The sequence below is a fragment of the Botrytis fragariae genome (genome assembly GCF_013461495.1).
Source record: "Botrytis fragariae strain BVB16 chromosome Unknown tig00000186, whole genome shotgun sequence".
NCBI lineage: Eukaryota > Fungi > Ascomycota > Leotiomycetes > Helotiales > Sclerotiniaceae > Botrytis > Botrytis fragariae.
The window spans coordinates 349,262-371,075 of record NW_023501000.1 but is presented as its reverse complement, the minus strand read 5'-3'; the positions used below and the strand labels follow the sequence as shown (position 1 = coordinate 371,075).

The 21,814-nt window shown below is 43.0% G+C and overlaps 7 protein-coding genes across 7 annotated transcripts; 3 read left to right on the top strand and 4 right to left on the bottom strand.

The window, feature by feature from the left end:
• Window positions 1-397: 397 nt before the first annotated feature.
• Bfra_010129 (putative sugar transporter protein) lies at window positions 398-2,037 on the bottom strand (the record flags this gene model as incomplete). Its single annotated transcript, XM_037340463.1, has 3 exons — window positions 398-898; window positions 975-1,890; window positions 1,970-2,037. The coding sequence occupies 3 exons, from the start codon at window positions 2,035-2,037 to the stop codon at window positions 398-400; spliced, it is 1,485 nt and encodes a 494-aa protein (XP_037188931.1).
• A 1,116-nt stretch (window positions 2,038-3,153) lies between these two features.
• Window positions 3,154-4,827, bottom strand: Bfra_010128 (putative mfs multidrug protein; the record flags this gene model as incomplete). Its single annotated transcript, XM_037340462.1, has 5 exons — window positions 3,154-4,160; window positions 4,211-4,371; window positions 4,421-4,547; window positions 4,597-4,690; window positions 4,747-4,827. 5 exons carry the CDS (start codon window positions 4,825-4,827, stop codon window positions 3,154-3,156), a joined length of 1,470 nt encoding a protein of 489 aa, XP_037188930.1.
• A 744-nt stretch (window positions 4,828-5,571) lies between these two features.
• Window positions 5,572-9,345, top strand: Bfra_010127 (putative dna polymerase iv protein; the record flags this gene model as incomplete). Its single annotated transcript, XM_037340461.1, has 1 exon — window positions 5,572-9,345. The coding sequence occupies one exon, from the start codon at window positions 5,572-5,574 to the stop codon at window positions 9,343-9,345; it is 3,774 nt and encodes a 1,257-aa protein (XP_037188929.1).
• A 4,253-nt stretch (window positions 9,346-13,598) lies between these two features.
• Window positions 13,599-14,254, top strand: Bfra_010126 (putative wsc domain-containing protein; the record flags this gene model as incomplete). Its single annotated transcript, XM_037340460.1, has 2 exons — window positions 13,599-13,903; window positions 14,017-14,254. The coding sequence occupies 2 exons, from the start codon at window positions 13,599-13,601 to the stop codon at window positions 14,252-14,254; spliced, it is 543 nt and encodes a 180-aa protein (XP_037188928.1).
• An 857-nt stretch (window positions 14,255-15,111) lies between these two features.
• Window positions 15,112-16,856, bottom strand: Bfra_010125 (putative cytochrome p450 protein; the record flags this gene model as incomplete). Its single annotated transcript, XM_037340459.1, has 4 exons — window positions 15,112-15,578; window positions 15,642-15,975; window positions 16,026-16,576; window positions 16,622-16,856. 4 exons carry the CDS (start codon window positions 16,854-16,856, stop codon window positions 15,112-15,114), a joined length of 1,587 nt encoding a protein of 528 aa, XP_037188927.1.
• A 1,271-nt stretch (window positions 16,857-18,127) lies between these two features.
• Window positions 18,128-20,485, bottom strand: Bfra_010124ca (putative mitochondrial intermediate peptidase protein; the record flags this gene model as incomplete). The annotated part of the gene is made up of 1 exon (XM_037340458.1): window positions 18,128-20,485. One exon carries the CDS (start codon window positions 20,483-20,485, stop codon window positions 18,128-18,130), a length of 2,358 nt encoding a protein of 785 aa, XP_037188926.1.
• Window positions 20,486-20,740: 255 nt separating this feature from the next.
• On the top strand, window positions 20,741-21,591 carry Bfra_010123 (putative mitochondrial protein; the record flags this gene model as incomplete). The annotated part of the gene is made up of 3 exons (XM_037340457.1): window positions 20,741-20,767; window positions 20,816-20,899; window positions 20,959-21,591. 3 exons carry the CDS (start codon window positions 20,741-20,743, stop codon window positions 21,589-21,591), a joined length of 744 nt encoding a protein of 247 aa, XP_037188925.1.
• Window positions 21,592-21,814: the final 223 nt, after the last annotated feature.

The following is a 21,814-nucleotide window of genomic DNA, read 5'->3' as shown; positions in this document are numbered from 1 at the left end:
AGAATAAATATTCTACTCCATCAAATCAAAGGATAGTACGGTATTATCTACCGGAACGGCGAGAATAACTCAACCTTCATTTTGCCTCCATCGAATATCCACAAGCCCGAAACTCAAGAATCGCAGCATGAGACGGTACCCAGAGGAACAATCAACGTAACGAAATTTCCTTATCAAATTAACCTCACATATATATTTCAAACTCCTCATAATCTCATAAAAACCCATGGTATCTATCTATCAACCAATCAATCCATCTAACCATCTGACCCCCAACCACCAAACCTAAACCCAAACCTCTAAACCACACTCCCATTCTTCCCATCCGCATCACTTACACCCCCATACTCTACCCTCTCCTCCTGCACCCCCTTCCCCTCCCCCACAACCACATCCCTCACCCTCTCATCCAACAAACTCCCCCGGGTCTCGTCTTCCACGGTTTGGGGCCCCCCTTCGCAAAAAGCAATTCAATCTCCTCGAGCGTCTTCCCCGCCGTCTCAGGATACGTAAAAAACGCCTGCACCGCCGCCGCAAAACACAGCACCCCAAAAATAATAAAAAGTTTCCAACTAATATTCTGAAACGCGCTTGGTATAAACAATCCAATGGCGAAATTGAAGAGCCAATTTGCTATCGACGCGAGCGCCATGCCCGTGGCACGGGTCTCCAACGACCAGACTTCCGCCGCGTAGACCCAGGCAATAGGCGCGAGCGTTACGGAGTAGAGAAGTACGAGAATGTAGCAGAAGGCGATAACGGTGTAGGCTGGAGAGCCGGAGACTTGCACGCGCACGCTGAGATTGCCGTCGAGACCGTCGGGGAGGTAGGTGCCGTAGGAGCCGAGGATGCCGCCGACGACGAACATGCAGATGCCCATTCCGAGGGCGCCGTAGATCTGGTTGGTTTGGGTTAGAGGATTTTTTGGGTTGTTATGGGAGAATGGGTTTGATTAATGGAAAAGGAATACTTACGAGTAACGGTCTTCGACCAGTTTTGTCGATAAAGAAGAAAGTTGCTGCAGTGCCGATGATGAAAATAGCGTATTGGATACCAGACGAAACAAGTCCGATGTTTCCTGTCAAGCTAGCCATCTCGAAAATATAAACCACGTAATAAGTCATCACATTCGCACCGCTCAGCTGTTGCCATGCCTGTACAGACGTACCCGCCAATGTACGTTTCCACATTCCGTTTTTGAAGAATCGTCTCCACCCTTTCTGGCCTTCGCGTTCGGCAGCAAGAATGGTGGTGATTTCCTCCCATTCGGCGATTACGAGTGGATCGTTGATATTACCGCCTGCTTGGATATCTGCCAGAATAGCGATGGCTTCTTTTTCGCGTCCGACTTTTGCTAGCCAGCGAGGTGAGCGAGGAAGAAATGGGATACCCATCATAAGAATGACACAGGGAATAAATTGCATAGCCCATGCGGTACGGAATGATGCTGTGGGAGTGGACTTGATAAAACTGCATCCGTATCCCACAAAATACATGATGAAGATACCCCATTCAATAGCCCATTGTTGAATAACGATAATGGATCCCCGACTTTCTTTCTTAGCAATCTCGGCGAGATATACAGGTGCTTGTGAGGAAGTGATGCCTACGCAGATACCATTGATGAAACGACCAGCAACTAACATACCAATTCCATTACAGGAAGTTTGGAGAGCGGTGCCGAGTAACCACCAGATACAAGCGAAGAATAAGGAGTCTCGACGACCGTACTTGTTGGATACGGGACCAGCCATGATGGCACCGATGACTGAACCACCAGCCAAGGCTGAACCGATACCTCCTTGAACGACACCTTGGGGATTGTCGAAGTAGTCTATGTATTGGCTAGTACCGATGATGGCTGACATAGATGAAATATCGAAACCAAACCTAAATACGATTCGTTAGACTCGTTGTTCATATTCTGAGATTTGGGCTGTGGGTTGTAAATTGTAAACTTGGCACTTACAGCATTCCACCTACAGTGGCGATAGAAGCCAGAAAGTAGACATTGTTGATCTTTGGGAGATGCACCATTTTGAGCAGTAGAGATCTAGGAAATCTTTCTTCCCTGGAGAGAGTCGAAGTCAAAGGATGAGAAATTCACTCATCTATATATAATGATAACATCGCATGGGGAATTTACATACCAAAATGTTTTTCCGGGACTTGATACGAAATTTGTGGGACACCCCATGGAGAGAACTCCAAAAGATTAATTATCGTGTGTCATTGGTGCGCATATTACTTCCACAACATCTATTCTCTATAAAGTTGAGATCGACGAGATGGTTGTTTTAATGTCGTACTATGTTTCTTTACGGTGGAGGTTATTCAGGGCCCGTGCTTTCACCTACAATCCAAATATTGAGTAATGTCGAATCACGGTAAACTTTGAAAGCATCGAATCACTCGTAACATTAGATCGGGCCGTTAACCAGGTCCGGTTTTCTCTTATTGTTCATAGGAGCGCATGCATGTGATATGGCTCAACGCTGACGTATAGTTGTGCGGGCATCACAGGAATTCATTCGTTGTGGAAATGTTGGGGCAATGCTCCAGGTTTTTTTGACAGCGTGAATCTTGGTTTGGGGTCTCCAGAGAAACTGAAGTGCAATGTATCCACAATGTGTGGGTACAACTTTCGTGATATACCACGGCAATAACAAGCGGCATCGCCAAAAGTAGAATGTCGAAACTTCAAATGTAAATGTGGTCCATAGTTCAATATTTGGCACAGGTTTTGAAAGGTACGGCTATGTAATAAAGGGTGACATTTGAGATGCATGTCGGTAGATATCACAGACGTATCGGCCAATAGATATATGTGACGTAGGTGCCGTGCGTCCCGGAGGAACATTTGTGGATCCTCACGGACAGTACCATGTCCAAATCACTGATGATCACATGTATGAATTCCAAATTCTGCATTCACCAAAAGACTAAAGGAGAAACACAATTCAATTATTCTAATCATTCTAAAACAACTATAAAGCAATCGCTCGCTGCGGCATCCAACATAGACCTGGGAATAATTCTTGTTCACTCGGACAAAACGTTTGACAAGGGCAGCGAAGTGACTGTCCATATTGAAAAGGCGGATACCAATCGGAGTATTCTGTCTTGATGACCATCAAAATTCAAGGGACCGCCTTACTCCAAGTCTATTGAGAATCTTTTCCTCAACGAGGCGCCATAGTAATAAAATAGTATAGGACTTGGAGCAATTGCAACGCTCAAAAATGCAAAAATGCTCAGTCCCCATCCAACTCCAATGTTGTCCAAAATGCTTGGCGTGATTAGAGGTACAATTCCTCCGAAAATACTTCTAAAAAATGCACCAGCTGCAATGGCACTTGCCGCATATTTCTCAAAACTATCGATGTAATAATTCTGTACGGTATTGAAGATAGCAACCTGTCCAATACCATAAAAGAAAGTAGCTATGAGTGTAAAGGCCCAGTGTACGCGGTACTCCACCATCCAGGCAAATGAAAATAATGTGATGGGAATTAGAACTGCGCCGATATTTGCAAGGGGAAGACGAAATTCAGGTTTTGCTTCGCCCTTATTCTTTTGTGTAAGGTGATTTCGAATATCGTCGATTCTCGGAACTAGGAATCTTACTGCCGAAAGAAACCCAAATCCTGGGGCAAGATATACAAGTCCTACTTGAACAGTGCTAAAGCCGTATCCATCGCCATAGATTCGTGAAAATTGGGTATAAAGACTGTATGTTGTGGCGAAAATGAGAGCTTGATATGTTGACATAATCAAAACTATAGGCTGAGTAAATAGTATCTTTAGTGGTCGATGAACTGCTTGAATAGCTTTTGATGAGAATGGTCTCAAATCTTCTCCTTCGAAATAATATTTAACATCTGAGCGTTCTTCAAGTTCCTTCTTTCGATGAGTAAGAAGAATAGGAACATAAGTTTCGTGCAGAAAAAAATATACGCCAACGAACACGACACCACATATCATCAACAAGATCCAGAATAGCCATGGCCATTTGAGATTTTGTAAAATAACGCCTCCCAGAAGAGGCCCAATTGTCGGTCCTAGAAGTGGCCCTAGGAGATACCACCCGAAAACACCTGCTCGTTCACTCGGCAGATACATGTCAGAGATGGTTCCACCTCCATTGGCAATGGAAACACCTGTACGAAGTCAGCGATGCTCTGTTTATGTGGAGATAAAGGAGTATTACTCCCAAAGAATCCAGTGATGGAGCGAAACGTGATGAGTGTAGCGATATTTGGACTTAGCGCAGTTGGAATCTGGAGCAACGTAAAGATACCAAAGCAGATCAAGTACACGGGCTTTCGACCAAAGGTTTCAGACAGAGGAGCAAGCAAAAGACTACCATGTCTACATGTCAGTACGACGTAGATAGTAGAGATGTGATGAATTTTCTCACGGTCCAATTCCAAGCATGATAACGAAGCCGGTCTGACATGCGATTACAGCCTGGGCTGTTGTGTCCAACGATTCCGCGATCTGATTAATACCAGGTGCAAACATACTACTTGCAAGTGGTGATAAAACTATCTAGTATTAGCGTCAAAGCGGAGTGAGGAATCATCAGATACATACTAGCCATGGTAGCAATGACAGCGATGTTTCCCAGTTTCTTCCACTTCGACCAATTTCTCGGATTTTCATCATCGTGCTCTGAGAATTCGAGTAACTGGACCACACGTCAATCGACAGGCATTGGAGTACCAGGTGGATGGGAATACTAACTTCTTTGTTGTCACCAGCCTCTTCATGTTGAATGAGTGGCGACCTCTCGTGCGCGATTCCAGGCATATTTCTGGGATGCATGTTGAAGCGTAGAGTTCAATGATTATGAAATGTCAAATGCAGCAATGAAACCAATAATCTATAGGAATAAATAATAATAAACGCTGGCTGCTTGATGGACAGAATGAAAGAATGATAGAAGGTGCGTAGAAAACGATGTCGATTTTTCAATGACGTTGAGACACTAAATACCGTACTTATGCCCAGTAGTTCTGGTTCCAAGATTCAAAGGGAAAAGAAAAAGGAAAAGGGAACTCAAGGAGTATATTGAATCGATAAGGGATATTTGTTATTCCTCACTGAACTTTTTGATGATTCAATTCATGATGCTTACTACCGTCAACTTCCATCTACCTACCTAGGTGCTCAGTCGGGATATGTACATCAACATCACTTCATTCTGTCTTTGTCTTCACTTCTTCAGCTGTTCAATGCGTGTGGGGAATCCCTGTAGGTAGATGATCCGTGATATCACGTGCTTTTGATGGTTTTCGCGTTGCGCTAACTTTGGAACGCGTTGTTCTCATAAGCTGTGGCGCGACGGTCGCTGCTGCCTTCTTTATTGCTCACACCACCGTATCATTCCATTCATCTATCGCCGTTTCGAGACCGAATGAGTTATAATTCGTGAACTATGGATAGATGATCGCGATTTGATTCTCTGTCATCTCGAATTTTCACCGTGATCAAAGATGGAAGATGAAATTCCGAGGACGAGGATATAATTCATGTGGTTGACAAAAGTTCGTGATTCTTGCCATCAAAATGGGTAGTCGCCTGGAAAAGAATTCAGAGTCGGTTCGAAAGCGCATCGAATCGCATACTTTCCAAAGCGAAGGTGGTGAAGAGTATGAAAGCTCAAAATTTGGAGGCTTTTCGGATTATTTTCGGCGCAAAAGGATTAAATTACAAAATTTGGATGCAGAAGTCCGCTCTACATCGACTGGAAATCTAAATATCTTTCGCGGTATCGTGGCGCATGTTAATGGCTACACACAACCCTCCTTGAGTGATCTTCATCGCATGATAGTATCTCATGGCGGTGGTTTCATGCAATACTTGGATGGAAAAACTGCAGTCACTCATATCATAGCGTCAACTCTGACCCCCAAAAAAGCAATCGAGTTTAAGAGATATAGAATTGTGAAACCAGCTTGGGTGGTAGATAGTGTGAAGGCTGGAAAATGTCTTCCGTGGGATTCTTATCGTGTTCTTGATGAGGGAGTCGCTCAACGATTACTTGGATTTAATAATGGGAAAGTTGTTAATCAATCGGCAACCCCACAAAGAGGATACCGCGATCAAACAAATGCAAGTTGGTACACCAGTCAGGTCAAAAATGTTGCCCAAAATATTGATGACGATGATGGGCCTCAGTTTCCGAGCTCCCAGGTACAAAAGATCATGTCGCATAATCCTGGCACACTAACACAATCACCTGCTGATCAAACAGTTGAAAGCATCGAGGAAGTCGACCAAATCCCGGTTTATGATCCTATAAGCTCAGGTGGAAGCTTTGAAGTTTCATCATCCTTGGAAGAAGCCTTGAAGCACGCCGCCAATGTTAATATCCCTGCTCGAAAAGCAGCATTAAAGTCTATACAGATACCAAAGGACAATTTTCTTATGAAGAAATCTCCTTCACATTCCCCTGACCTTCAGATCTCGTCAAGTCCAACAGCTGTCACTCCAACTAAACCAAAATTACCCACACGTCTCAGAAAAGAAGCACATGATGTTGAAAGGTCGCCTCCACCTGAACTCATGCCTAATGAACCTAGATCCTTTCTTAACACCAGGAAAAGATCAAACGATGAAGAAATAACGAACACTCCCAAGAAGGCAAAGATTGAGACTGCAGAAGAACACAACGCAAAATTGTTAGCAGACCCTCATATGCGAAAGTCGACGACTGCAAACCCGGACTTTATCAAGCAATACTATTCCGAATCTCGGCTACATCATTTATCTACCTGGAAGGCAGATCTTAAATCAAAATTTCAGCAGATGGCATCCGAGAAGTCGGCCTCTCAAAAACAGACAACAAAGCGAAAACCTGGCTCCCGAAGATACATCATGCATGTAGATTTCGATAGTTTCTTTTGTGCAGTATCTCTCAAAAGTGCACCTGAATTTGTCGACAAACCTGCAGTTGTTGCTCATGGCAGTGGGACGGGATCTGAAATTGCTAGTTGCAACTATCCGGCTCGTGAATTTGGCATCAAAAATGGAATGTGGATGAAAACCGCCATTAAATTATGTCCCGAGATCAAGGTCTTACCCTATAATTTTCCAGCATACGAGGACGCTAGTAAATTATTTTATGAGGCTATTTTAGATGTAGGCGGTGCAGTACAAAGTGTCAGTGTTGACGAGGCCCTCGTCGATATCACTTCTTTGTGCTTAGCCGCAGGTAGCACTGATCGAGTCGGAATTCTAGATAGTAGTAGTATTAGGAGAGAACAAGAAAGAGCTGATAGGATTGGAAATAAACTTCGAGAGGTTATCAAAGAAAAGACAGGTTGCAATGTATCTGTCGGAATTGGAGGAAATATCCTACTTGCGAAAGTTGCACTTCGGAAAGCTAAACCGGCTGGTCAGCATCAAATAAAATCAGAAGAGGTTTTGGAGTTCATCGGCGAACTCGATGTTAAGAATCTCCCCGGCGTTGCCTACAGTATCGGGGGAAAGCTCGAAGAGATTGGAGTTAAATTTGTGAAAGACGTCCGACAATTATCCAAAGATCGCCTGGTGACTGTTTTGGGTCCCAAAACCGGAGAAAGGATATGGGATTATTCAAGGGGTATTGACAAATTGGAGGTCGGAGAGCAAGTTATACGAAAATCTGTTTCGGCCGAGGTGAACTGGGGTATTAGGTTTACTTCACAGACAGAAGCTGAAGAATTTGTTCAAAATCTCTGCATTGAATTGCAGCGTCGATTGATCGAGCAAAGAGTCAAAGGGAAGCAAATGACTTTGAAAATTATGAGGAAATCTGCTGATGCACCCCTTGACCCACCCAAATTCCTTGGTCATGGAAGTTGTGATACTTTCAACAAGAGCATGGTTCTTGGTGTGGCTACTAATGATGCTGTAATCATCGGACGAGAAGCAATCTCAATTCTCAGAAGTTATGGCTTCTCCCCTGGAGAGCTACGGGGTCTTGGCGTTCAAATGACCAAACTTGAGCCTGTGAAGTTTTCCAATGGTTCTTTACTTGATGGCAGTCAAAGAAAGATCAATTTTGGTGGCCCTGTGGCCTCAAAGCCAAGTAAGAAAAGTGCTGAGGACCCTATTGTTGATGGACCAGAGACTCCAACGAAGCAGAGGATAATTCCATATGCACAATCTACAAAACGACTTCCGGAAGACATCGTCAATTTTGCAACACCAACCAAACCTAGGTCTATCACGAAATCAATACATTCTGAAGACCCTATCGACGAAAGTAGTCCTTTGAAAGCCAGACCAACTCCAGCTCATCCCGCAACTTTCATTGCAAGAACAAATGCTGGTGATCAAAGTGCCAGAAAGCTCAATTTGACTGGAACTCAATTTATTATACCAAGTCAAGTCGACCCCGGAGTCTTGGAAGAACTTCCTTCTGATATCCGATCAAAACTAATGGCTCAGAGTAAGAGCTTGCCAGCGTCAAGAGAACACACTCTTAAAATACCCGTGAAAGAGTCATTGTCTGAAAGTCCAGCCAAACCCAGAGTCTCGTCTTATATGCCTTCACAGCTCGATCCCGAAGTATTTGATGCACTGCCTGAAGAAATGAAAGCAGAAATATTAGAAAGCTACAAGCCACAGACTGCACATTCAGTACCGGGGGTACAAACGATTCTCCCTCAGTCACCTCGCAAAAACAGAACAATAACTGGTAAAAAACCACCAACCCCTATCAAGAAACGAGGACGAGGTAGACCTCCCGGGCCTAGGATAAAACCTGAACCTCCAGGTGGTCCACTTCAATCGAAATTTGTCGCCAACCCTCTCAGACGAGAAGCCTCAATTGATGCTGGCGATGATACCGATGACCTCGATCCAGAATTTCTCGCAGCATTACCCGAAGATATGCGCGAAGAAATAATAGCCGAACATCGACGGAAACGCCTACAAAAACGTGGTGGACTTATGACATCCACAATAAAGAAAATAAAGAAACCAGATCCAGCTCCGCTAGGACCACGAAGAATCCGCTTACCTCCTAAACCGCCAAAACCCACTTTCACAACGCAGGAATTGAGTACACTAGAGGAACTTAGAGAGACCCTTATGATCTGGTATCGCGAATTCGAAAGTGAAGGGCCACATCCAGATGACGTTTCCGCGATGGAGAGATACCTAAGAAGAGTAATTCTAGACGAGAGGAATTTGGCAAAAGTGGTTGGCGTTGTGAAGTGGTTGGGATGGTTGATAGATGATAGTGAAGTTGTGGGAAAAGGAAAACGACACTGGGAAAAGGCTTACGTGGATGTATGTTCCAAGATTCAAGAAGCTATTAAGGAAAGGGGATTGGGTAGGCTTGATTTCTAATGTATTTATGTCTAAATCCCTGACTGGCTTGTCGGTCTGCTGATTTAATTCGCTGCTTAATATAAAGTTGAACTTGTAAATAGACTTCATAGCTTGGAGATACGTGTCCTAGAGCTTGATATCCTTATCACTTATCCAGATGTGCAACAATTGTCCATAATCCCCCTGATTCCGTACTAAATCAGTCTTGGCTTCATGACATGAAATCTAATTACATACATTACTCAACACATAACTAAAGATTTCAAATCAAAATTCAAACTCAAAATTTAACGGTTTTAAACTGCTCTTGAGAATATGTGTATTGTAATTATTAACGCACACCCACCTACTAGAGAAAAAATAGTTCAGGTGAGAAAAAAGAAACTCTCAAATGAACTACCATCTTCTTCAATGTTAACATTGACCGACTTTCCACTCCAAAGAAAGAAGTCACCGAATTATTGATAATCATTATTCACAATATCAGCCCTATTCACCCATTATCTTTCACTCATCACAATCACATTACATTCAACATCTTGAATACCTAGTAGTTAAGTACATAGCTAAGCTCTAAATAAGTTACTAAGTACGGTCATACAAGCTACTTACTACTAGGTGGCTTCTCTCAAGCTTCTCTAGTATCTATCACCTACATACTAAAGACGTCTAGCTCGAACTTTCATTCATTCATCGCTTAACTAGGAGACTGGAGGTACTGGGGGATATCAATTTATCTTTCCTCTGCGATTTTTATTCCTCTCAGAGTGTGAATTTGGGGTTTGAGTTTTTGTGATGGGAATTCGTGATTTGGAGTGATATTATCTTTTTCGCGTTCGATTTCGACTTCGATTTCGGGGTTTCGAGAGAATGACACGTGGATATATGGATAACCTCTTCGCCTCAAACCTCACTGACGACGTCCTATCTATCCTACTTAGGTAGATACATATTTATTGTCAGATATACTCTCTCTATCTACTCGCTCGAAATATCGGTTTCTGTATCAAGTTTAAAGATCTAAGGAGTTGGTAAGGGATTTGTGTGAGGTTATCTTATTTTCTTTTATAGCTTTCTGATTAATGTACACATAGGATAAATCAGGATATGATACGCCATCCATGAAGACGAACACGACTTCTGAGCTCGGTCATATCATGATCGATATAGTATTACGTCGCGCTTGAGAATTGGGTTGAAGAAATCTTACAAGATGGGTCGGGTTTCATTTTCGACTTTGAGAGGTGTTAACTCAACGGTACGATATCAGTAACGAGATAGACCATCCAAATGACGTCTCTAAATATGTAAGCTAACTCCGAATTTCAGTTTATGGATAACATCCCGATGCGAGGTAATATGCTTTACATACCTTTAGTTTTTGGTGTTTTTGGTGTAGATATTGGAGACATGGAGACATGGAGATGTGGAGATAGACGGGGTTTCCTGAGATGGATTTTCTTATTCGAGTACGTATGTATTTATTTCGTATTTTTTCTTTACACGTCTTCAAATTGCGAGTGTGGAAGAACATACTGCTCAATCATAAGAACATCACGGCGAGCGAATCATTCAAATCTATGAAGAAACAGGTCACGTTAACTAAACCCGTGGTGATCTCTATCATTCTTGTTTTCTATGAAGAAGGAATAAATAGACAGTGATTTCCACAAGTGCGTGTGAAAAATACACTACACTATCGCAGATTGAAGACATCTGAAAGTGTTGAATCTATGAAGAAACCAAGTCACATTAACAAAACCCGTGGTGGTCTCTAGTATTCCTGTCTTCTATGAAGAAGGAATAGGATAGAGATGGGGATTTGTGACAATATCTGAGATTGCCATTACATACTCTTGGTTGTCCGTTTTCGTTTCCGTGTTTATACATCCCCTAAAGTGCGAGTGTGAAAGAATACATCATCGCACACTTTATCAGCAGCAAGCCAGGCGCGCCGAAACTACAACAGGGACTACAAAATCTATGATGAAAACAAGTCACTTCTTCTTTTGAGAAAGTTGGGTTTATCTCTCTCTACTAGGTGCTTTAAGAAGGGGCTTCGAGAGGGGGGGTGAGTGACTGGTCCTGAGATTTTTTGTCTTTTCTATTTCCTAGAAGGGGTGTGTTGTTTCTTGCCTGATTTTGTTTGCTGAGATCTCTGGTTCGATTCTAGAACGGAGATTAGTTATTCTTTAAGAAAGCTTGTTTTATGTCTCTATCACTACCTGAGTCTTATTGTAGTAATATGAGAGATAGAAAGCATCTGGCTTTTATTAAGATTATCCTCCTCGAAATGCTTTGCTCGAATTGCTTGTTCATTATCATTCCATCTGTACTGACTAAATAGTAGGATCGAACTCACCTTCCGCTCTAATACAAATGATACTAACATAGTACTGTAAGATTCAAGAGATTCCCTCTAGACCTCTAGATACAAAAAATCTGAGAACAATCTTATAGCATCCACAACAAAAACAGGTCAACTAGTAAGAATATATCATTCTACCTGGAACTTACATCTTCATCATGACATAAGACACTGAGTAAAGCGAGATATAAGCAGTGTCTTCCAAGGTATGATTCCTTCCTTCTTCATGTGTCTGAACCCTCACATAGTATATTCTAGAGGGGATAGATATCTGCGAAGGAACTTTAAATCATCTACACTATTCCGGGAATCTAATACTCGGGGACCTTTTTCTTTCACAGGAATATGAAGATAATATTAATAATGAAAACGAGTCATCTCGAGAACATCTCTATGACATTATACTATAACGCGAGACGCCAAAAATGCGAGGGAGTTCTTGAAGGATCCCGAGATCCTCGGGAAAATATGAATTCTGCTAGAATGTTTTCGTAATTTTTGTTTGCGTATTATTTCTCTTCATCAAAAGCTAACAACATATCAGAACTTTCTCAGCTCCTTCAATGTTGGACCTTAGGAGCCGATGTGAGTGTATTCTGAAGTATGTCTGGAATCTGTAACTTTATTATGTATCACTGATGCAAACCAGGTACTTTGGCATTCTAATCCATCTCTCTCTCCAAGTCAACCGGATGTCGACATGAGAGGGAATGTTTTAATTTCAGAAAGAAGATTGTCGACCGTATATGTATACTGATAATAATACATCATATCGAAACCAAACAAAGCAACGAGGCATTGGATCTAATCCATCAGATCGAGACCAAAAATAGTAATCATACCGAGACTTATATAATATACTCGAGTACTCTGGACGTCAACATAGCATCATCTACTAAAATCAATAAATTGTAACATAAACCTATATTCTAAAAGCCTAACTCCACAATGAAAACAACGCCAATACTTAATCCATTCAAAACACACACCATATCAGCAATCCAAACCTATCATCCTCAATTCCATCTAATTCGCTCTCATACCCCATCCCAATGAAGCAAGATTCAGGGGGACTCATAATTACAACCAGCTTAATTTAGAATACACGAATCCCCTGCCAAATATCCCAAAAATACTACCACATATTGCACATTGTGAGAATTACAAAGACATATGGTCGTACGCTCGGATTCTCTGTGCTCATATGGCGTCTTCGTATTCAGGGTTGAAGAGATTTCTCTCCGTGTTTAGGTCCTACAGCATGGAGCTATGTCTGAGCTACCTGTATAGGTATTTTGTCTTGTTACACCTCACTCGGATTAGAAGAATTGGAAATTGGATGAACAGCATTTCTAAAATGTAATATCTTCATCCAATTCACAAGAATCTAACAGCATCACCATTACCCCCCTCCCCAAAAAGCTCATTACCTACCCCTCCTGTCATCTATCTCATCCCGCATTTTATTCCATCCCTGAAAACCCCACTATCGATAAGCCCAAGCCCTCACTATAAAACCCCCAATCCGCATAAAGTTTAAATCAAGCACCCAGCCGTCGATCTCCCGCGCTGAACATAAAGTCTCGGCCAGACTTTCCATTCTCTAGCTTGCCATGCCAGAAAATTTAATCGGGATGGGAAAGTTTAAAGAATAGCTATGCTGTGTTGTGATTTAGTTTTGTTGGTTTGATATTTTTTTCTTTCTTCTGGTTTATGTTTTGTTGAATCTTTTTCTTCTGATATCATATCATCGACTCTGCTTTGCTCGGCATTATCGCTGCTGTCCGTTCGCTTTGGAGTGATAATATTGTGTATTTCGCGGGTACTCTTGCAAACATACATACATCTTACCAAAAAAGGGAGAAAGAAGAGACTAATCATTCAAACCAATACCACCAACAAAATGACTCCACAACTCTCCCTCCTCGCCCTCCTCCTTTCCTTCTTGTCCCTCACCACCCTCGCCCTCGCCCAAACATCCACAACACCCTCCTCCTCCACCTCTACAACCATAGCCGCCATCGTCCCCAGCGCATCCTCATACACCTATCTCGGCTGTTACAACGAAACCAGCAATACGAATACAACCGGCGGCTTACGATCTCTCAATGGTGGCGTCACGGAAGCGCTCGATGTGATGACAGTACCGCTTTGCATGGCATTTTGTAAATCAAATGGGTATGCGTATGCGGGGATTGAATATACAAGGTTTGTTTGCCATTCCTTTTTTGAATTTATTTGCTACTTCATCCCCCCCCCCCCCCAATACAAAAATAGCATATTGTCACATCACAGAAAACACAGACTAACAAACCCCAAAGAGAATGCTACTGCGCGCAATATCTCTCCGCCCTCGCCTCCAAAGTCGACGACGCAAAATGCGATCTCCCATGTAAAGGAAACACGAGCCAGATATGTGGCGGATCGTGGACGCTATCGGTGTATTTGCAGGATGGGAGTAAGAAAGGGGATGCGAGTGAGGGGAGGAGGGCGATTGCGGGGAAACAGGCGCTGATGGCGTTGGGGGTGGCGTTTGGAGGATTGTTGGCTTTGTGTTAGGGCGGATATGGGAGGGAGGGAATGGAATGGAAGGAAAGGAATTTGGGATAGATGGGGACATGGAGTTCGGTAATTAATCAGTGATTGGAATTACAAGCGAGCCGAGACCGGTAATTAAGGATAGGGAATTGGACAGTCAGTCATTTCGTAACGCGACAATCATGCTTTAAGAAGCCCGGTCGGATTATATGCAATTTCCATAACGAGAAAGCTCAGGTATGGCATCAGCATTATCAATAATGTATCGGGTTGTTAAAACCCGTTTCTTCTTTGCGTACATATGGATCTTGGATTGATAATCGAGTTTAGAACTGGAAGCATGGTTATTTGGTCACTCACAGTCAATTGGGCTTGATGTGGTTCCGTGCAATTTTCCGCGCGATCATGTGTGATTTGTGCTTTAGACGAAGCGAAACGTCATCGAGGCTTCACTGGTCGTGTGTTCGGAGTACGCGAGTATTGCAGGGGCTTTTGACTAAAGAGATTGATGAGTTTTCCGTGTTTCTCGCACTGGTTAAGTGTATCTATCTCAACGAATACGACAATCTAGATGGCAGAAATCACTTCAATGATCCAATTTATGTAGGCGCAATAGCAAGTTGTGAGACTTTATTTCGCTGTTGGAAATAATGCGCATGAGAAGCGCACACGAAAAATGGATCCATGGCTCGTCAATCTACATTATAGAATCCTGAAGTAGGGTCGAGTTGTAATTCAGGTTTTCTGATTGATACCGTATCGCAGTCCAGAAGAATCGCAAACCATACATAACAACCACCGCTAATAGCTAATTTTCAACATTCCACATACACATAATCAACATCCGCCGCTGTTCAATTCCGTTCCTTCCCATCCTATCAAAGAACTTTCACTCTAATTCCAGTCCCCGGTTTAGGAACATTAATAAGATATTCCGACCAAATCTCCACCGCTTCCTGATTCGTCTCCCACAACTCGAACTCGCATCTTCGGACAAAACTCGCAAGTGCAATATATAGCTCAGCATACGCTAGATTCATCCCTAAACATTGTCTACTCCCTTTCGAAAAACTGACAAGATATTTTGTGAGAGGTTTTTCTTCTCCTGAAGGGATTGTGACTTTGGGTGGTAGGCCGGTGATGGGATCTGGGAGCCATCTCTCGGGGATGAAAGAATGAGAGGATGGAAAGATTGCTTCGTTGTAATGGATAATTGGTGTAGCGCAAGATAGTGGAGTACCGGCGGGAATTGTGTAAGTGTGTCCTGTGGATGGGTCTGTGTATGGGAGGGGTTTGTGTGCAAATCGTGGAAGGTGCTGGACTGGTCCCATGGAGAGACGAATTGCTATTCAACCCAATTGTGTCAGAAATTACGCGCGAATTACATTGGATTCGGTGTTTACAATACCTTCTTGACAGACTGCAATTAAATAGGGCAGTTTTTCAAGGGTTGTTAGTGAAGGTGGAGAGGAGGGATCTGGAAATACTTCAAGTATTTCAGCTCGTAGTTTGGAGAGAAGGTCCGGTTTGTCAAGGAGATGGAACATTGCGACTGCTAGCGTCCACTTTGTCGTTTCAACACCGGCACCGACCACTACTTGTGCTTCTTGATGAAGCCTCTGCTCTGTTTTCTCTTCAATAGGAAGATTGGATTCTAAGATCTCGTGAAATATGTTTGGCCGTGAGGCATCGTTCTTCTCCTTGGTTCCGTACATCACTGCTCTCAATTCGTTTCTAAGGTCCTATTCGAGCATCAGTATAAACATCTTCCCAAAAAGATTACATAAATCACCTCGAGCCACTCCAAAACAGGCATTGATTTTTGCGGCACAATCTTCTTCAGCACGCTGTATGGTAAAGCAAGCATCAAGTTCATCATCCATGCTATACTTGGAAAATGCTCTGTCCAGTGCACTATAGATAGCATACCGGCTACAGCCACCATAAAATCCGATGTAAACTCTCCTTTTTCGCAAAAATTATAGTTAGTACCAAAGCTACATTCCATCACCACATCTGTAGTATAACAGGAAAAGACATCTCCGAGATCAAGAACCTTATCGGTCCCTTTGTATTCGGTATTAATACGATTAACTAAGGTGTCGACTCGGGATTGGATAAATGGAACAAATTTTTGAATGTTAGGTTTAGAGAAAAAAGGATTGAGCGCGGCACGTCGTTTTCGATGAAGGAAGTGATCTAGGGTGGATTGGCCAGATAACGGGACAGTGGGAAGAGAGGAATGAAGAGGCAGCTTGTCGCGTCTATCGGTGGTATATATTGTGTCATAGAACTCAGGATCGCTGATATGGAGCTCTGTAGGATTGATACGAACAATTGGGCCTTCCAATTTTTAGCACAGAAATGACATTGGATTGCGAGACGAACCATATTTTTCATGCCATTCGGGAAGTTTCCGAAAGAATTGTCCACCTTTTACAAGCTGATAGTATATCTCATACCATTCAGTCGCAGCTGTCAACTTTGGACCAGGAAAGTTAGCCAGAGGACTGAAATATAGTCTATATATAACCAAAGTGAATGTGTATATAGCAATGGCGTACACACATATCAATGGGTTGATTTGAGACAGCAGACCAGATAAAGCAGTGAAGACTTTCATTTTGGCCAATGTAGCATTGTGTGAAAAGATGGAAAGCAGAAAGTCAGCTTTATCTTGGGCGCGGGGGATGAGGATATAAACAGTACTCATCGACATCCCCACAATCTTAGATCCTATTCTAGACATATCACCAACCAATGAAAGCTTCTCATAAAGCGGAAATCCCGTCAGTACACTACATGACTTCATGCACAGCTACGAATCGAAAAATTGACAACAATGTGTAACACTATTGTTTATAAGCAAGTTGCGTTGTTCAGCTCTTGTAATCGCATTGCTGCATACTCGGATCGGCTGCATACTCAAACATTCCAATGAGCATCCAGTATTTGTGTGGTTCTTACCGAAACATGCAACGGAGACCACTTTTCGATCTACAATCATCAATTTCAATGAGATCTCGAACATATTGGGGATTGTAGAAGGAAAGTGTAGACGGCTGATGATTGTGCAATAGCATATGTGAATGCATCTCGTCCCATGATTTGTGCTTCCATTTGTCATACACTCGAGTTGGGTACCTACCTTGGTCAAAAATTATGTTTTGCGACTCTTTCACGTGACCCTTCACAGTAATTCTGTCATTTATTGTGCCGAGCGATTGGCGTTGATGGAAGACAGCGGTCGTCATCGAAGTATATATTCAACGTAGAAAGAACTACACACCAAGCACATCTTGTTTAGTTCTCCCATTTATATACCATTTACAATGATTCATTTATTTTCCATGGGATCTTTCATTGCAGACAATTATACAAGCTTAAAACCTACATCAACACAGATAATCAATAGTCAATCTGCTTCAATCATTAAGGCTATTCCACATTTCCATCGCTACAAGCTGTCATAAACCTTTTTTTTTCTAGGAGAGCCGCTGCAGAATCTGTCGTGAGCCTGGTCATTCTAAGTCAATATCGAGGATATGTCATCAAAAGAGGAGGAAGTTGAATCAGCGGAATGCGACATTAATATGATGGTTCCCAAAAAACGTATTCATGTTCTTACAGAACTACCACGCGAGATAATTACTCGAATCCTATTACATCATTCTAATGCTTCTACTTTGACATTATAGCTTACTATCCACGCGCTCATGTATTTGACAAGTATTTTCACATCCATGGCCACATAGATGGGCGCATTGATAATCTTGAACAAACTGGATTTTGGTATACACGATGATTTCAATCAATATCACATCTGAGCTCAAGGGTATACACATATGTAAGCAAGCTATCCTTCAATGTCCATCTCCACACGAGCAGACCTCCTTATTCCTTCACGCCCCAGCTACCCACAATCGCCATGGCTTTCTCATCACCATTCTCCACTCTACCATCATCTAGTACACCCGCCAGACATTTCCAGGGATCTCTTCCTCCACCCCACTTCAAAACTTCTTCTTTCATCTTCTCGCCATTATCTCTGTGAATGCTACCGCCGGCTTCTCCGTCTTTGAATACCACTTGCCAGATTCTCCTTGCGAGAACCCGGTCGAAAAGATAACTATAGTACGTACTACCGTATCCGAAGAGATGTCCGAAGAAACCTTGCCAGCATGTGCCGAAGGGATCAACTGGGAGAGCACCATGTTTTTGCTGCAGAGAATGATATATTTCTGTCGAGTTGAAAGATGGAGAGAGAGGGAGGTCAGAATGATATGCTAAATCGAGCATAGAAAGGATGATTTGATTTTCGGTATCAGAGCCTTCGAAACGTTTGTCTAATGCTAGTTTTTCGGCTACCATTTCATATGGAAGGGGTTGGTCGGTTTCATAATGGCGTGCGAATAAAGAAAGAACTGATGGATCTGCTGCAAAATGCTCCATGAGAACTGAAGGCAACTCTGCGAAGTCGGTTGCACAACGAGTTCCCGAGACATTCTGAAGAGATGTTCGCCCAAGGATGGAATGGATGGCATGGCCCATCTCATGGAAGAGAGTTTGCACCTCATTAAAACTGAGCAGAGCAGGGCGAGAAGACTTTCCGGACATTGTGACGAAATCACATATGAGGGCTATAGTTGGCAATTGCTTGAGAACTCCCGAAGCTCTTGAAGTGGCCATACCATCGTTAGCAGCTTCTTCATCAGTTTTGAATAGGCTAGTTTGAGAAAATGACGAAGCTTCTTCGAGTTCAGGCGTTGTGATCTCTCGAGAACAGCGAAGGGTGAAGTGCGCGGGATTCGGCGACTTTCCGGGGCGGGAAAACAGATCACAGTATAGTACAGCGACGTGGCCATCAGTTTCAGAGATTACGTCTAGTCTTCGAACATCTGAGTTCCATGTTTCTCCTGGCATTGTCTCATGAGGAGCAAGTCTAACACCGTAGAGACGCGTAAATAGCCTAGAAAGTCCTTGCATGACTGTGCCAAGCGAGAAATATGCTGAAAGAAAATCGGAATTGCGAGAGTGCGAACGCACTGAAGCCAGAATTTGTGACATGTAATAATCTTTATCCCATGGCTGTAATCCTGGAGAAGAGCCATGCGAATTCGACGTCTTAAACTTGAGGAGCTCGGAAACTTCTCCTTTTACAATCTGGTTGTTATCCTTTGCCAGTGCTTCCAAGAATTGTGATACAGATGCTGGACTTTTGGCCATTTTGTCTCCTAGGGCTAGGTGAGAATAACTTTCGTACCTAGAGAGTTTGGCCAGCTCTGCTCTTTTACGCATGAGCTCCTCCAGCTTATATACCGTACTTTTTGAAGCTGTTCGAGTAGCCATGAATATCTCTTTTCTGACTTCTTCATTCTGAACTGACCTAATAGCTGCAGCGGCAGCACCACCAATGGTTGGAATTTTAGTCTGTCCCCATGTCGTGTATTGCCTCACCAGTACTGGGTCCATTCCCTTCAACTTACTACTTTCAAAAGTCAAGTGAGGTTTTGCGGGTGTCATATAATCGACAAATTCAGAACCAATTTCACTGATTTGTTGCGAGAGAGCTACAAACCTTTCTCGCTGGGCACGAGGTAGATCAATGGCTGACTTTGCAAAGTCTTTCCTTAAAATATCTGCAACTACCACTTCTTCCTCTGTCCATCCTGCTACAATCTCCGGTGTTCCCATGGCGATCTCAAGTTGCGTATCCAGCCCAGTGGTTGTATTCAAGATATTCATATACTCAAACATTTTTGCGTAGGCTCTTGATGCAGCTGCTCGTATGGCTGCATTCGGATGTGTAGCTCGAACGAAATCCGATAAATCGATGACTCTGCACAACAGATCACTAAGACGATCTAGTTCTCTAGCAACATGTCTGTATTCTTCAATTGTCGAAGCCTTCAAAACTTTGTCCACAATTCTTTGTGCCTTTCGCAAACTTGTGTTCGCAAAAATTTCGAAACCTTGGGGGTTGACAAGGTACCGGTTCTGAAAAAGTCCAACAGCAGGTCTATTATAACTTTGTTTAGAGGATTGGGAGAATTCAGCCCAGAAATTTGGGGAGTCGAAGATCTGCCGTAGCGTTCTGTCATCATGTTTTGCGCCTGGAGCAGAGTTGTCTACAGGTACAGGTCGAGATTCGCGGTATTGTGTAGAAGCTGTCGCAAGTCTTCGGCGTGATTGAATTTGTCTCCTAACGCACCGAGAACAAACCCACGGCTTGGGCGTGGTTGCTTTCAACATACTCCAGGGCACGTTCGTCCGAACTGTCAATGGCACGAGAGTTGCTGGTTGAATGACGATAGCATAGTAGGTTATGCGGACAAGAGTACTTGGTAGGTAGCTTCATAAATTATGCACATACATTGAATGTGAATAATTACGTCAGCATTTTTGCATAAAAAATCACACGAACGGAACCTTGAAGTTAACGAAGCTTTAACGACCGCGGAACTCAATCCCAATATATACCAATTGTACGATCAAGTCAATTGAGCAATGGCTTCCAGAGTATTCCTGCGGCAGGTCAGTATAATCAAATACGCAAAATTATACTTAGCTAACAATTCAAAGCGCATTGCGCCTGTAGCAACTGGCGCAGCCTTAATCGGAATGGCTCTCTATCCTCAGAGACCATTGCATGCCGAAGCACCAGATGTACGCAGCGGCGTTTAAACCCACTCACATTTCTGTTACTGACCATCGCATGATTTTAGGGAAGAAAACCCATCTATGATGACTTCGAGGAGCTCCCCCCCACATCCGCTCCAACTCTTCCATCATCCAAATCTCCAAGCCCCGCGTCGGAGGAAATATCAAGGAAACATACTGGTCCAACTCCTACCGACAGGCTCGCTGTACAGATAGGAAAGAGTCGATTATTTCTATATGCACATGTCGTCGCTGCCGAAAACAAATTGAACTCCATGATGGACTCTGCCCTTAACCTTGAATCCAGTTTCACATCCACGATTGCTTCACTTGCACCATCCCAACAATCTGGGGAGAAGTTAATGCCTGGAGCTATCTATGTTTTGGTTGCTGCTATGACTGGCTCAATTATATCACGAAACAGAAACATCGTGCTGAGAGCTGCTGTACCATTCGCAGTCGGAATTGGAGCAGGGTGGGTTGTTCTTCCAGTAACGATGAGAAATGTTGCCAATCTGGCATGGGAATATGAGAGAAGATTTCCAGTGATTGCGGACACACACATCAGGACAAGGGAGAGCATAGAGAACGCATGGAGAATGGCACGGGTGCATTCAAAGCAGGCAATTTCAATAGTGGATGGCAAGGTCACCGAAGGAAGAGAAAAGGTAGAGGACTGGGTCAAGAAAGGAAAATAGAGGAGCCGTCTGAGGCTGTAGGATTGTTTCGGATTTGACGAAAGCAAATGCACTGCTGACCTTGTACAAAATCCTTAATAAAAATTTCGTTCCATTCTACAGCCCAATTCGTTGAGTTTTGGTTGTAATACCATTTGATCGAGACTATCATTTTTGAGACATCAGGTTTCTCCATCAATCAACTTTCTACTTCTCACGCATGGTTTTGTGAAATCACTAGTAT